Source organism: Saccostrea echinata, unplaced genomic scaffold, assembly GCF_033153115.1.
Source record: "Saccostrea echinata isolate AGI-Se365-2 ecotype Australia unplaced genomic scaffold, CSIRO_AGI_Sech_v1 ptg000010l, whole genome shotgun sequence".
Classification (NCBI taxonomy): Eukaryota; Metazoa; Mollusca; class Bivalvia; order Ostreida; family Ostreidae; genus Saccostrea; species Saccostrea echinata.
In genome coordinates, this window is record NW_026889759.1 from 6,464,118 (window position 1) to 6,480,630 (window position 16,513).

The following is a 16,513-nucleotide window of genomic DNA, read 5'->3' on the forward strand; positions in this document are numbered from 1 at the left end:
TTTACATGAAGATAGGTTTATTAGCATTTCATTACTATTAGTATCAAGTATAAATAATTACAGATGACAGTAGGCATAGATATTTTCGTGAATAAAGTAATCACATGGCATTCGGAATACTAGTAAATAAAAATATTACATGTTTTCTTTTTTGTTTTTTGTTTTTTGGTAACATGTAAAATTGTTACCTTTCGAAACCACTGTTGATCGAGGCGGAGCCGATGTCATCAACACTTTAAAAACACTTATATGTAAATTTTTTTTAAAGAATGCATTAATATAGAATGCATCTGTCTAACTGTTCGCGTAAACATTCTGCGCATTTAACAATTTTCATACCGTTACCCGTCGTCATGCATTTTATTATGTACTGTTACCTGGAGGGCGTGGTTTATGCACGTGGTAGGGTAATAGTACTTTTGAACAATTGCTTTTTTGCTTTTAAACCAATCAAATTTTCTTATTAAACATGAAAATATAACAATACTTTTTAGTAAATCATATACATGTACTATTCGATATATACATTCTTTTGCTAAACTGACAATTTGTAAATAATCCATAAAACACAACGTCGCGGTTAAAATAAATGGTGTGTTACACAAATAAACTTTTTATATTGCAGATTCGAAATTTATTTATTGTAAGACGTAGAGATACTTATTCTTCAAATATTTTTCAAATAATACTCCATTAATTTATACCCGTAGATTTTCTGGTCAAATGTCAAAATAAATGAAGGAAAAAATATATTGAAACATCTAAACACTGAAAATATTTCATTGAGAATATTTATGTTTTATTGTTCATTTAAATAAGACAAAGCATTATCATATTCACTATTTTGAAATGACCTACGGTACATATGTAGAGGCAGATTATAATATCTAAGAAAGGAAAATTAGAGCGAAATGAAACCAGATTCTTGAAAAATTATTTAGAAAATAATATTGCATTTAAATTGTAAATAGAAGATGCAAATGAAAATTCAATGTAAATGAACATTGCTTTCCTTTTTTTTTTCTTTTATCAAATAATATTTAAAGACAGTTGTACAGCTTCGTACAGTTCTTAAATTCGGACTTCTGGTGAATAGATTCGTGAAACAAAGCGCAAGATTTTGCAAAGGGCTAAGTGCTCACCTACATAAAAGTAATTACCTGAAAGATGTTTAGCTATAAATTATCTATTGTATAAAATTTTGTAAGCAACTAAATAGAGTTTTAATCTTTACATTAGTTCATATTGTTCGTTTTAATTTCTTGTATACATGAAAAATGTTTTCATAATAAACTGTTAGATACAAAAATCTGAGGAAAGTACCTATCAACAAAGTTCTAAAAGTTTAAGAACAAACATATCCGTCCATTCATGCAATCTTGATATGACTTACATTTTATTTCGATCAGAATAAATATTCGATTTGGTTATACTTTGCACAAATTTGAAAAAAAAAATTAATTCATGCATCCAGTGAAGTGAAATTACCAACTATGGAGCTACAACTATGGTGATCAAAAACTATGAAAGTTTAACATGATGGTCACATAATACATGTATAGTGCTTTTACAATGCTAAAGCTAGTCACTATTCTTCAGTATTTTTTTATATGCCCCTGGGATCGATAGGTTGACACATAAAATAATGTAAAAATATACTAGAACTATTACAATTTTATTGTGTTTAATTTATAAATATAATATTTTCTTAAAAATCGTTAAATTACACAAAGTAAAAAATAATCCTGTTAAAAATCCAATAATATGTTACATGTAAACTAGTCTTAACACATTGAAATAAATACGCATACATTGTATAATTTAATTAAGGTAATTTAAAAAAGTAAAATATCAACAAAAAGTGTCAGTTTATCTCCATAGTTGGCAGTGATGTGCAGAACTCTCACTGAGAAACAACAACCGTGGAGTGCGGCAAGGTGAAGTGATAAACCCTCGTGGATTATTATTATTTAGGTATGTCACCTCTGTTTACGTTATCCCCACTTATTTCAATGTCATCATCTGAAATAAAGAATAATGTAAAATTGATTGAGGATCTGACAAAAATGTTATTACAAATAAAAAAAATAATAAAGTGAATGAAAGTCATCAAGAATGAGTTGATGTATCAACGAGCTACGAATAGCCAAATGAATGCAACTTCGATATGTCAGTTTTATATTTAAAAAGAAACTGTAATGCCAACATTAAGATGACAAAATTATATTATACGAAATGGTATCCTGTGAAACTGAGGATAAGCTGCCTTGGTAAATAGAAGCAGCAAAGCTTAACGTTCGTGTATTTTGCACACATGTATAGGCATTTGAGTCCTCATTTCTTCCTTACCGCAGTCTGCCTCGTCACTAAGATCTGCACATTCCGGTGTCCCGTTGCATTTGGCGTCTGATCTCACACATTGACCGCTGTTACAAGCAAACAATCCTTCTGGGCAAGTTGGTCGAGTTTTACCTGAATTAAAATGCATGGACAAGTTGCAATTTGACTTAAAAAAATCATTATGTTTAGGTCTTCAAAGAGTTAGAGCAAGCACTACATTTCGAGCAGCACATTTATGAACGTTTAATTTAGTGCGTAAGGTGATGTGACGGTACAATGATGACTGCAAATACTATGCCACCTCACCGTCGGTAACCCAAGGGTGATTCACATCGATTCTATCTATCAAAACCGTGGTTTGCGACAATGATGCCATCTTTGTGCACCAAATTTTCTATTGTCCTTTCTGATATTTCATTTGTCACAATAAACATCCGAAACCTGAATTTTTATAAATCAAGTTACAAATTCTTTTTTTATGTAACAAATTAAAATTTAGGCTGATTTTTCTAGCAATTTTGATTATGTAATTAATTTATTCATACTTGCAATGTGATTTTCTCGTTAGCTCACCTGAGCCGAAGGCTCAAGTGGGCTTTTCTGATCACATTTTGTCTGTAGTCCGTCGGTCTGTCCGTCTGTAAACTTTTCACATTTTCGACTTCTTCTCCAGAACCACTGGGCCAATTTCAACCAAACTTGCCACAAAGTATCCTTGGGTAAAGGGGATTTAAGTTTGTTCAAATGAAGGGCCACACCTTCTTCCAAGGGGAGATATTTAAGAATTCGTGAAAAATTAATGGCATCATTAAAAAATCTTCTTCTCAAGAACCACTGTGCTTGAAAACATGAAACTTATGTGGAAGCATCCTCAGGTAGTGTAGATTAAAGTTTGTTCAAATCATGACCCCCGGGGGTCGGGTGGGGCCACAATGGGCGATCAAAGTTTTACATAGGAAATATATAGGAAAAATCTTTAAAAATCTTCTTCTCAAGAACAGCAAAGCCATGATTGGTCATATTTACTTAGAAGCATCCTCAGATAGTGTAGATTCAATTTAGTTCAAATCATGACCCCCGGGGGTCGGGTGGGGCCACAACGGGCGATCAAAGTTTTACATAGGAACACATAGTAAAAATCTTTTTAAAAAACTATTTCTTAAGAACAGCAAAGCCATGATTGGTCATATTTATATGGAAGCATTCTTAGATAGTGTAAATTCAAGTTTGTTCAAATCATGACCCCCAGGGGGTCGGGTGGGGCCACAATGGGCAATCAAAGTTTTACATAGGAATATATAGGAAAAATCTTTAAAAATCTTTTTCACAAGAACAGCAAAGCCATGATTGATCATATTTATATGGTAGCATCCTCAGATAGTGTACATTCAAATTTGTTCAAATCATGCATCCGGGGGTCGGGTGGGGCCACAACGGGCGATCAAAGTTTTACATAGGAACACATAGTAAAAATCTTTAAAAAAAACTATTTCTTAAGAACAGCAAAGCCATGATTGGTCATATTTATATGGAAGCATTCTTAGATAGTGTACATTCAAGTTTGTTCAAACATGACCCCTGGGGGTCGGGTGGGGCCACAATGGGTGATCAAAGTTTTAAATAGGAATACATAGGTTAAATCTTTAAAAATCTTCTACTCAAGAACAGCAAAGCCATGATTGGTCATATTTAAATGAAAGCATCCTCAGATAATGTAGATTCAAATTTGTTCAATTCATGACACCCCCCCCCCCCAAACCACTTTTATATTTAAACTTTTCAACCTTTCAAGATTGAAGTGATTTCTGCTTTTTCCTAGCCATAGTGCTCAGGTGAGCGATGTGGCCCCTGGGCCTCTTGTTTTTTTTTTTTTTACTCTCTGTACAGTCAACAGACTTAAGTATCTTTATAAGTAAGAACAAACATATATATGACGGCATATTTCTGCCACTACATTACTTGTCACAGTGGTTGGAGAAATGTATACCGAATTTCAAATTGTTATGTTACTGGTCGCTGTTTATTCATTATTTCCAGTTTATTTTAAAAGTCGCCCAGTCGTTGAGCGGCACAAGCAGGGAAGATGAAATATCATTTTTAAAAAGCGAGTAATTCTCTATCTCCAAGTATATAAAACAGAAAGATCCCATCAAAACAAAACATCCTTTTTGTACAAAAGGTTTAATTTTAGAGTAAGTCATTTGCTCTGTCACAGGATGGAGACAAGGCAAATGAATGTGCGCAAACACTTTTGCTCAAATAGCGCCATTTACCACATCATACGGTCGTTCAGTTTTTCTTTGCATACTCTCAAGAGAGTATTCGTACTTAGAGTGTGCTAAAGCTCTAAGCTTTATAAATTTAAAAAAAAAAAACGTACTTAATGCAACATTAACTTAATACATCGGCGGACACCATTGAAATTTTAATACAAAGCAGAAAATTATTTCATTCATACTGACACTATTGATGATACAAAAATGATGAACATGGTCATCACGTTTATGTATTGATATATATATTTCGAACTCCAAAAACATTTTTTCATCAGCAATCAAGGTAATTTTACAATATTTGAGGTGGAAAAACTGACCACAGAGATCTGACGATTCGTCTGACTGATCATCACAGTCTGCCAATCCGTCACAAACGAATTGCGAGGGTATACATCTAGGATTAGTGCCTCCGCATAAATGCTGGTCTGCTGCACACTCTGCAAGAAGTAAATTAACACTATTAAGGTAATAATTATTTTTTATTCTTAATATAATGGCAAGACCTTTTGTTCATATAACTCGAAATAGGCCTTCAAGAAAGGCTTTCAAAATGCTTTTCATAAAAACAATCTATTTCCTTATTGATCAAAATTCAGAAACATAGAACATGTAGAATGTACTTCTCTTTTAATATAGCCAGTGTCGAGTAAACCATCGATAAACGGATTTAATTTGTTTAATAATTAAATATAAGAGTTGACATTTACTTCAAAAGTTACACTGCAGGTAATGGTGCGGGATATGTACTTACGGAACTGTGTTGTAGTGATTAAAGGAGTGGTTGACGGAGCACAACATATGGCTACTGTTTTCTCTAGTTCCTGAAAATCGAGAGAAAAAAAAAAGAATTGTTCAATTATCTCCGTAAATGTTTTTCTTCATGTAAGTTATCTTTTATTTATGTACAAAACGTTAATTATCAATCCTTTCAATGAACCTTCTACTTTGCATGTATCTTGGGATTAAAGCGTCAACGATTATTTTTCTTTCCGTAGGAAAGATTTTCGGCATATATTGGGCAATTAATTTCGTTTATATGCATTTACAACATCTGTAGCAAAGAATACAGAAATTACGAATAGATCTACATGTATCTTTAGCTCTATATGGTCAGAGTAAACAGTTGTTTCAAATTAAAATTTTCAAAGGAATACTTAGTATCGCGATTACCTCGCAGTTATCTAACTTACTGCCGCTCTTTTGTGATATCAAGAAAGAGAATATCGCGTCATTTTCAGGGCATAACACATTGTTTACGCATGATTCGTACAATGAGTACAATGGTTGTGCTTCAGAAAGCAAGTCATATTATTCGGAATATTAGACTTCCAAAAGTGACGTTAATCCGAAAGAAAGGGTTGAGTTCATGGTTAGAAGAGAGAGCTCAGGCAGCGGAAAATATTGGGTAGACTTTACTTTACCGGTACCCAGATCCGCAAGATCCGCGCTCATTGCACTATGACGTAAGATTTACGTCACTCAACTGATAAATTATAAGGATTATTCTTGAACACTACTCGACTGGTTAGGGTTAACCTTACACCCACCTGAGAGATTAAGGCTAGACCTTGCACAAATATTCGACTGATTAGGGTTTAACTTAGTTTCGTATCCATCCGAGAGTTTATGGTTAGTCCTTGTAAAAGTATTCGACTGATTAGGGTTAGTCTAGCGTCCGGAAGATATGGGGTAGTCCTCGCATACCATCCGAGGGATAAGGGTTAGTGACTCGTTTTTTTTTTTTGATTAAGAAATTCAGTTGCATCTGTACTTTTTGCAAGATCTTAATTCAGCTTCAACGACATCTCGTTGGTTTGTTTACATGAAAAAAATGGCAAGTACGAAAGAAAGGCACTAAGCATGCGCCGCACACTCTTCGTTGACAATCATTTTTGTCGATTTTTCAATGAATAAACAATATCTATTAATTTTTTTTTTCAGAGAACGAAGTAAAACACTTCGTTTAAAAACAAAGTTTTAAAGTAAACCTTTAACCGGAGAATTCCATTTTTGGGTCAAAAAGGCCGAATCCCTTGCACTTTCTCTTTTTTTCGATCGCTCACGCGACCTCATATATACTGAAGTCGCCTATGGCGACACTATATTTTTGCGCGTTTTCTGGGGACCGGTAAAGTAAAGTCGTTCCAAAATATCTTCCAAAATGGAACACAAGAGAACTAACATCTCCTAAATCTTATCAGCGCGGTGCACCGAACGTTTAGCGAGATATTTCATCAGGACATCTTTCTTCTATGTCCTTTAAAAATCTACAGTGATCTATCTCATAGTATTCAACTGCACATTGCCCCCAGCTACATGTAATTGACGTTTCCTGCCTCCACCACGAAAGAGTTTCGCTAAGTTAAGTAACTGAGATATCAAGTATTTTACTCACTCATAAAATGGCTTACCTCTACACGGTTGACCAAAAGTTTATATTCAGCAACTGAAAAAAAATATCCATTGTATATCAATTAATGTCTATATGTTTGGAATTTATCCGATATCGATATAAAAAAAAAGAAGTCTGTGAGCCAGTGCTCACTAATAATACCCCCACTCTGATGTGAATACACAAGTTCAGTTATGGACAGACACAGTGATAATCAGGAAATTGACATCGGATTTGTACAAAAATGAATCCCAACATATAGCAAGCCTAAACAAAGAGTGTGTGAAAATTTCAAGCATCTGCGATGAGTAGTTGCTGAGAAAACTGCCACCCAAATTTGTTAAGGATAGTAAGGACAGATGCACGGATAAACAGGAAGTTGACATCGGATTCATACAAAAATGATTCCCACCATATGACATGCCTAAACAAAGGTTGTGCTAAAATTTCAAGCAACTGCGATGAGTAGTTGCTGAGAAAACTGCGACCAAAATTTGTTATGTTTGGTACGGACAGACGCACGAATGAACAGGAAGTTGACATCAGATTTGTACAAAAATGAATCCCACCATATGACATGCCTAAACAAAGAGTGTGCTAAAATTTCAAGCATCTGCGATGAGTAGTTGCTGAGAAAACTGCGACCAAAATTTGTTACGGACAGACAGACAAATAGACACACAGGACAGACAGGGTAAAATAGTATACCCCCTCTCCTTCGGAGCGATGGTATAAAAATCACTGAGGTGAAATAAATTACAATTAAATTCATTTAGGTGATACCCTTGGCTCTTTCACAATGTTCAATAGAGTTTTCAGTCTTGCTTCGAAAGTTTTAAAATGATTGCCGTTTTGAAACATGGTTTTGGCAAGAGGCAAGAAATCACCGAAACAAAGTCTGAACAGAGTTAAAGTGGTTGCAGATTTATGTATATTAGATATGGTTGTAGATTTTGTGTTCACAGACCAGTAAGTTATACATGTATAGTCAAGTATTGTATTTAATTATTCGAATGCAGCGAGTTGCAGTTGCCTTATTCCAATTACGAATCACAATTTTAGAATAACATTGTTTGCAGGTAAAACCAATACAATTGAATTATGTTTCTATCTGTAACAGTTTGCTTGGAAAGTAAAAATTGACTACACACCTGAAATAGGAAATTGTGAAATCTCCCCTTTCTCGCCCGGGGGGCCGGGTAATCCTGGGCTGCCTGGTGAGCCGGGTTCACCCGTAAGTCCTGCCTTTCCTGCAGGACCCATGGGTCCTGGAGCTCCATGCAAACCTGAATCCCCTCGCTCGCCTTTGGGGCCAGGTCTTCCATTTCTTCCGGGTTCTCCAGGAAGTCCAACAGATCCTATAAAAATGGACTAGTCATGGAAACGATATGAAATGAAATTAAGAGTAAATAATTATGTTCGTTGATTATTTAAGACTATACCTTGTGGGCCTCTCTCTCCTGGTAATCCTATGTCCCCTGGGACTCCTTTCGCTCCAGGAATTCCCGGTCTGCCTTGTGACCCCTCAGGCCCTGGGGGTCCAGGTGGACCCGGTGGACCATCTCTACCGGGTAATCCATTCTTGTTTTCTAAATTCTAAAATCAAAAAGTTGAATTATAAGAAATATTTATGACAGAAAAAATATACCCTACTTAGATTCAGAATTGCTATACATGTTTATTGACAACAACAATCAAAAATATGTTGTAAGTTAACTTACATCAATTTTTTCAACTAGGAACGTATATTGGTCAACTGAAAGAAATTAAAATGCATGAAAATGAATGGAATTTAATTTGCCACTGGTAAATAATGTTTAAATGAAAAAAAATCCATATAAGTAAAAAACATGTGAATAGCATCACAGAACAAAACTGAAACGTAAATTACAAATCAAGCACAACATGTACTGTTACTGAAAGGACAGGATCATGAAATGTTTTAAAGACACAAGAACTTTCATGCAATTACAAAAATAACTGTATTATGAATATCTATATTGGGAAATTTTTAATCACATAATGACTTAAATAATATAGTCATGTTTGTGACAATGGCAAAAGTCCATATTTAGATCTTTATAAAAGATCCATTGAAAATGAAAAAAAGTACATTTGTTGTATTAATAGTAGATGCGGGCTGTATATTTATATATAAGGAAAAAATCAAAACACACCAGTAATCCCATCACCAGCTGGGTCCCCCTTAGCACCCTTTTGTCCTGGCACCCCTGGAGGGCCCCTAGTACCATCCAGACCTGGCAGTCCTGGGGGACCGCTAGGACCTATGGGACCGGGGTCTCCTTTTCTTCCCGGTCTCCCGGGATCTCCCGGTAATCCATCACTTCCTCTTTCACCAGTAAACCCCGGTGGACCTGACATAAACATGATCATATTAAGTGTTGTATTTCTTAATTAAGTAAAGAAATTGTATTTCAGAAGCCTTCGTTATGCAATTTGCCCGTCTACATATTGCACTGGAAAATGAAAAGATTGCGAGACCACCAGATTGTACACCTACACCTGCCAGCTGGGCTGTAATGTGTAACTTAATTGAAACATACAGAGCTACGAAAATTGCAAATGCTTTGAGTATAGAGTTTAGTATAAAGTTTATAAGGGCATTCGATCGCGAATAAATTTAAGGTAATGATATCATTCTCATTTCATTTAATGTTCAATTAGTTTGAATTATGTTCACAACGTTAAACGATCAATTAATAAAGCTAATTTATGCTTTTTTTCTCCAGTTATCTAAAATCTATTGGTCTCACAAATATATGGACATCATTTAAAACCTTAGAAAAATCTTTTTCTTAAAAAGTACATGTAGCTCTAATAATAATGACGTGCTCCCTTCTTTCAGAAATGTACCAGTTACACCTTGTTTTCAGCCTTAAAAATAAACCTTTTCTTTGAGTCTAATTCCAAGGCCAAGTTTACTGCTTTAGAATAAACTGTCTGAGGCTTTGAAAAATTTAATTTTCATGGAATTATGTCTATTTTACATCCAGACTGCGTAGAAGAGGTATACATTCAATACAAACCTGCCACCCCAGGATCACCTTTCTGGCCTGGTAATCCAACCAATCCTGGTTCACCTTGTGGACCACGTGGTCCAGGGGGTCCTGTTAATCCACGCTCACCCTTTTCCCCTCTCCCGGTTATTATAGTCTACAAGCAATCAATTTTGTTTAACTTAACATTTATACATTCAAGTTTTCTAGTTTTCTTACTATGTGAAATTTTCGAATTTTCCTATGGACAAATTGAAACTTACAGTTGTGTTGCCTCGATTTCGTATTTCTCGTTCTAACACTGATACTTGATTGGTTAATTTGTGATATTGATCACATGTAAAACAAACTGAAAAAAAAGATAAACATTTAAAATCTGTCAGGGGAAAATTACTATTCAGACTGTTCATATAAAAATCATCACACTAATTAAAGGATAAACTTTTTTTTTTATCTTCAACTCACGGATAAGCATATATGATGATCATAATTCTGAAATCATATTAAATGTATTACTTTATTTCCCCATATTTTTTTTAAAAAGTGAGATACTTGCGTTTTTCACAGTTTCTGCCCTCATATCCCGGACAACATTCTTTAACTGTCTGTGTTATAGGTTGTTTTTTGAGTATCCATTGACGCTGTAATCTGTGGAAAAAGCCATGGTTTTTAGTGTAAAAAACCCACGTGTTACATTCAATATACATGTAGTTATCAAAAATAATTACCATATATCTAGTTTTCTAGAGAGATTGTTGAGAGAACCGAACTACAAACCATGCAAATATTATCCTAGGAAAAACACCAGGCTACGTCGAATGCTACATTTTTTTTTTATACTTCTACGAAATTTACAACATACATGTACATAACGTTATATCTTAAGTACCTAGATCTATTCTTTTGGTAAAATACAACATTCAAAGTCTTAGTATATAATGTATATTGTTTATCTGAGTTCTGTGTATAGCAATCCGAAATTCTATTCAGCAAAGATGTTGCAAAAGTCGAGGAAATTTAATTAGAATAACATATCATGCTTCATTAATCTTGTTTAGAGGATGATAAGAAATCGTTCTTTTTGAGTAGTAGCCATGCCCATCATCGTATGAAATGACGTCATCTTTCTATACAAAGAAAGCATAAGTTTGCGCAGTTGCCTTGACAATGGGAATTCAAGCCGCCATACTTACTGGTCCCAACACCATTTGGATTGATATGTGACAATAGATTTACTGCAATAGTTACTGTTGCTGAAAGAATTACCGTTGCTGAAAGAAACATTATCAATAAACAAAAATTGCAACAAGTTGTATGTAAACTTATGTATCTTTGTACAAGAAGAAAAAAAAATCGTGGGAAATCTGTATTGAAATATGTTGTAAATTGTAACGTACTTGAAATCAACATGCATGAATACTTGATAAAGTACTAATTGTGTGATTTATATTGGTCTACTGCGGACATTGTTCATTATAATATAAGAATGAGTAATATAAGAATGAGAAAAATCTTGATAGAGGCCATAGGGGTCGTCTCAGCGTACTTTGGCCACTTCAGTAGTATTAAAAAAAAAAAAAAAAAAAAAAAAAAAAAACCTAACTAAGCTGTCCATGAACCATGTTCACGAATAAAAAAAGGAGCTTGCTTTATATATCATCACTATCATCGAACAAGGCTTTGATAAAGTGATGAAGTTTTCCTGAGCTTGAACACATGTAGCACAAAATTACCCTCCAAATGATTCTGAAGAGCGCGATTGTGAGAGAAGATGATTCACCAGTTTTATATTTAATTGAAATCTTCCAGAAATCGAATTTACGGCTCAACGTGGACCTTGTTCCATTTTTCAGACAGAAATACTCAAATTGTTAAGATAATTCGAAAAGTTAAGGAAAAAGCTGCTTCTACAGAAATTTGTAGAGTAAGAAGCGGGGAAAAGGTTAATTAGAATTCATTTGAAAAATTACAGTGTGTGAAGCTTTTTAAATGATTTATCGTCGTTATAGAAACCGAAGAATGTGAGTAATGATCCCTGCTTTTCCATTGCAGTGTTATCGGAAATGAGTTCTCAGCACGATATGTATGTTTTTACTTTCTGTTTCCTAGATACACTACATAACAATATATCCTAAAGGCTAAAGATTCTTTGATTATCTTTCCTTTGTCTATCTCAGCAAAAATCAGATTTCCTCCCGGAATTCAGTACAGCTAAATATAAATCTTAACATCAAAACCGAATAAAACAGACAGAGAAAATTTGCGGGAAAAATTCAAGTCTGCGAGAAATCATAGCAGGATCAAGTAAACATTGGGCTCTTTATAGAAATTGGGAATTTATATATATAATTCTTCCAATATGTGTTCCAAATTAAATTGAGCAGCCTTAGAGTGCTTGTTCATGTTCAATTACGTTTGTATTTGTGTTGTCTGCTGGAATAGAAGAAACTTGCACATAAATTTTCGTCAATGGCGCACAAATTGGTTAATGTTCGATACTAGGTCAATGGTTCCCTAACGGTTTTCTTTGATGCTTGCTAAACACCGGTAAATATTCGTAAGAAACATCATTAAACCGCTCCATACCCGGTGGTACCAGGTATAATTCCAGTTCAGGACACCATTTCAAGTTTAAGAACGACACGTGCAGAATTTCGGGGTTTTAAAACGAAGATAGACTGTCTTTTCATATTTACAATTTGATCACCCTTAATGTTGGAATCACACGATATCGATGATACAACGCTATAAAATGTCCTCATCGCCATTAAAACAAAACTGCTTACTTCAGGTTTAAAAGACTTATCAGAGAGACGTTTAAAGAAATACGATTACACTTAAGAACAAAGACAGTATAATGCAAAATTGCAAAGCAACTTCAAAGAGGGTCTTATGAGTGACATTTAAGATCTAACATTTGTTGTACAATTGTTTGGGTTACATCGAATTCAAAGCATACGTATTTTGCTAAACTGGATCAGTTATAAATTGTCAACGTTCTGTGTGAAAAATATTGATGAATTTTGCATGATTTAATAAATTTGAAATAAGAGTTTGCAAGCCTTCAAAACATGACTGAGAGTTCGGTTACGTAAGAAAGCGAAAACAATTCTTTGTGAAGATAAGGAATTCCTTAGGATTTAGGGCAATAAAAAGGTTCTAGCTTGAGATAAGAGACTGGGTTTCATTCGACATGCTTAATTTATCTATTCTTAAGGCCAGATTCGCTAAGCTAATTTTGTTTAATTAAACGATAAGCAGTATTGGCTTTCTTTGCTTTTCACACAGTAAATCTATAAAATTCAAATTGAGCGATAGGAATCCTCGGATTTATAACAGAACACATCAGGTGGGATAGAAACTGCTCGATATAAACAAATAAGCTTCAGAATTTCAGACTCGCAAATTTTTGTGATAAGGCATAAGCTCACACAGTGCGAAAAAAAATATGAGTGGTGCTCAGTATACATTTATAATGAAAATCACATACAATTGTCAAATCAATGAATACAAAGTGATAAATATTACCTGTTTGCTGAAATCGTTCTGTAAGGATAATAAACTGGTCTATTTCGTAAAGCTTGTAGTTGTGTTTTGTAATAAGTTGCTTTAACAACAGTTAAAATTGTCACTATGAAGACACAAAAGTAAGAATATTCCATAGTTTTCATTATATCCAAGAATTAAGTAAAAAGCACCTCGTTCCGCCCGTAAAATGAGCAATTAAATAAATTAAGTCGAGATGAGGAATGATTTTGTGTCCTACTTCATTTCTTCCAACGAGAGGAAATTCAATTTGAGTACATCCACCTTAACTGCACCAAGTTCGTTTTGTTAACTTCAATTTTAAAATCCTTACCCAACAGCAAGCGACAATTTCATGACTTAAGAATTTAGAATTAAAAAAATAACAACGTCCGTTGGAACAAATAGACCTCAAGCCGACTCACTCGGGTTAAAATATGAGTAACGCAATACGACTGTACACTGTGTAGATTTTTGTAAAGTTCAAAGGTTACCGTAACGGCAAACTACCTACTTTCAGATCTAGCTTCCGTATCTACCTAAATCTTATCTCGAGTTAAATTGGCCTGCACTACATCGTAATTTCATCATTGCTCTGTATAAACCAAGGGTTTATTTTAGAAATTCATTTTTAAGGAAAATGCATTCCTGCTCGAAAGAAATTTTGTGATGTTGAATGTAATTCTTGATGCAATTTACAGACTAGATAAGACATGTTAATTTTTTTAACTAAGGAGATTAATTTGGGAAGATAATCTTTAACCCTCGGCAAGATATGGAGATGAGGTAAACGTGCATACCTGTCTAGGTATTTAACACAAAACGGTTCGATAATTTAATTTTCATTGCAGAAAAATAGCAACTTTCTTTTAACACAAGCCTTGGGAATTACTGATGCTGCATTTGGCATTCATCTCATATTTCAACGGCGGTGAAAACATCAAAGCTCTCTACCTTTGCACAAACAGGTATTTCTTGTTAAGGTTCAGTGCAGCGTGAAGATCGTTAATCTTACAAACCTATCAGGATTTGTGTTTTACTGCTTAATCTCGTGCGTGGAGTTAATTTCCCTGCCCCAGACTCTTTAATGGGCCGAGGATATGAAAATGTCAAGTGGAATCTCGTTTACTTTAAACTTGATCATCTATTTATCGTTTGGGCTAATCAAAAGAAAAAAAAATGTCAGGGGATTCTTGCACCTGTTACATGTATACATGTATTTAGTAATCAAATGTTGAGAGCTTTCAGCTTTCTAAAGGTTTTCCTTTTGCTTCCTTCAAATGCATTTTCAGCGGTAGACTGAAAAGGGACACACTCCATTACAATGCTCTTGATTGCAAAGTTTTTAGCAATATTCACTTCATCCCATAAATTAAAAACAAGCTTACATATATCATTCATCAAATAAAATGATTAATTTGAGTATAAAGAGCTCAATCCGTCCGTTTGTCTGCCTATGTATAGATTTAATTATAGCTGAGTTATAACACAAAATGTTATACCGATATGCAATGTTATACATGTCTATAAGCTGCAATTACGTTTTGCTTTATTACATTTTGCATGAATATCAAAGCAAAATATAACAAAGTAAATAAATCTGAAATATTTGGTTGCGGCGTTACCTTGTCAAATACTGTGAAACTTATTTTTAATTCGCGAGACCATCTGTTCGCATAGACTTCATTCTCGCGTATATATGTTTTATTAAAAATTGCCTACGACAATAACAAAATTCGTCGAAGTTTTGTCTCGGATATCTATGTAGTTTTTGGAGATCAGGTCTTCCAACAATCTGTCGGGATTTCCATGGCTACCAATAAGGCCCCAGTATTTTCAGACTTATTTTTTATTCTTATGAAGCAGAATTTATTCAAAAACTTCTACATAAGAAAAAGACAACTATTGCTGTGGCCTTCAACTCGACGTTTAGAAAAACTCGACTACGTATTATCAATCAACAATAGTTACTTCCATTCATATGTCGACTTTATATATCCCAGTGAACTTGAAATAAAAGATACCACAGAGTCTGACACATTCTGTTTCATATTTGGAGATTTTACTAAATGATAAAGTTAATGGTAATCTAACACAAAATATTTATGATAAACCTGATGACTTTAATTTTTCTATCGTCAACTTCCCTTATTCATGTAGCAAAATACCCTTATCACCTGCATATGAGATTCACATCTCCTAGTTTATTCGACACGCGAGAGCATGCTCCACGTACGAACAAATTCTAAAACGGGGCAAGCTATTGACAAACAAGTTGATAAAACAAGGATATCAACAGTCTCGTTTAAAGTCATCATTTCGCAAGCTCTATGGTCGATTGTACCATGACCTTGTCAGCAAATACAATCTATCATTAAGTCGCATGCTGACTGACGTTTTTCATACTAACTTTTTGGCCATTATTTAAACACTGAATTTTTCCGTTTGCCCGATCAAGACAATGAGCACACGGCGGGTGTGACTGGTCGACAGGGGATGCTTACTCCTCCATGTCACCTCTGATATTTTTCAGAAGTCCGTGTTTGCTCTGCTCCCGATTTGTATTGTTTCTATGGACTTTTGAGCTTGATTACTGTTCGTTATCTCCATATTACATATAATTTTCGACATCAAAACCAACTCTTGTTCAAAGGGTTAAAAACATTGATCCGCCTTTAAATAAAATAAAATACTCGTTGAAGATACAGCGACTGTATATATCACGAATCGTGTAAATATTTATTCATCGATCTCCAAACTCCCTTAGATCCATCATACCATGTCTGATTTTTATTTATGACCGCCAAACAAAATATCAGCCCTGCAGAGCTAGTATATTGGAAAGTAGGTCCCTTTTGTGATCAATGCAATGATTCTTAGCATTTATCAAACCCAGTAGAGATTTCAGGATGTTTGTACAGCGGAGCCGTCACAATTTACCGACTTTTTGGAAGTCTTACAGT

At 34.4% G+C, this 16,513-nt stretch overlaps 2 protein-coding genes across 3 annotated transcripts in view; one reads left to right on the top strand and one right to left on the bottom strand.

The window, feature by feature from the left end:
• On the bottom strand, positions 1-14,093 carry LOC133184257 (collagen alpha-1(VIII) chain-like). 2 transcript variants are annotated; one of them, XM_061319231.1, is made up of 14 exons: positions 13,554-14,093; positions 11,219-11,296; positions 10,582-10,673; positions 10,289-10,374; positions 10,056-10,182; positions 9,186-9,383; positions 8,730-8,764; positions 8,451-8,604; positions 8,160-8,366; positions 7,028-7,062; positions 5,368-5,437; positions 4,934-5,053; positions 2,350-2,472; positions 1-2,022 (listed from the first exon to the last, which is right to left on the bottom strand). In XM_061319231.1, exons 1-14 carry the CDS (start codon positions 13,694-13,696, stop codon positions 1,967-1,969), a joined length of 1,524 nt encoding a protein of 507 aa, XP_061175215.1. In that variant the 5' UTR covers positions 13,697-14,093; the 3' UTR covers positions 1-1,966. The 2 variants fall into 2 exon arrangements, with proteins under 2 accessions (XP_061175215.1, XP_061175216.1); XM_061319232.1 differs by lacking the exon at positions 11,219-11,296.
• LOC133184517 (uncharacterized) overlaps positions 13,768-16,513 on the top strand; it is a 19,202-nt gene continuing 16,456 nt past the window's right edge. Inside the window, exon 1 of the mRNA XM_061319607.1 lies at positions 13,768-13,849. Within this exon, the coding sequence (XP_061175591.1) occupies positions 13,768-13,849 (82 nt within the window). The remainder of the gene's footprint in view (positions 13,850-16,513) is intronic.

Excerpts from the sequence above, each read along its gene's own strand:
- LOC133184257 (XM_061319231.1), bottom strand. The coding sequence starts at position 13,696 with ATGAAAACTATGGAATATTCTTACTTTTGTGTCTTCATAGTGACAATT. Across the intron at positions 10,674-11,218 it reads TCCAAATGGTGTTGGGACCA|ATTACAGCGTCAATGGATAC; the intron begins GTAAGTATGGCG and ends CTTTTTCCACAG. Across the intron at positions 10,183-10,288 it reads GAAATCGAGGCAACACAACT|ACTATAATAACCGGGAGAGG; the intron begins GTAAGTTTCAAT and ends GATTGCTTGTAG.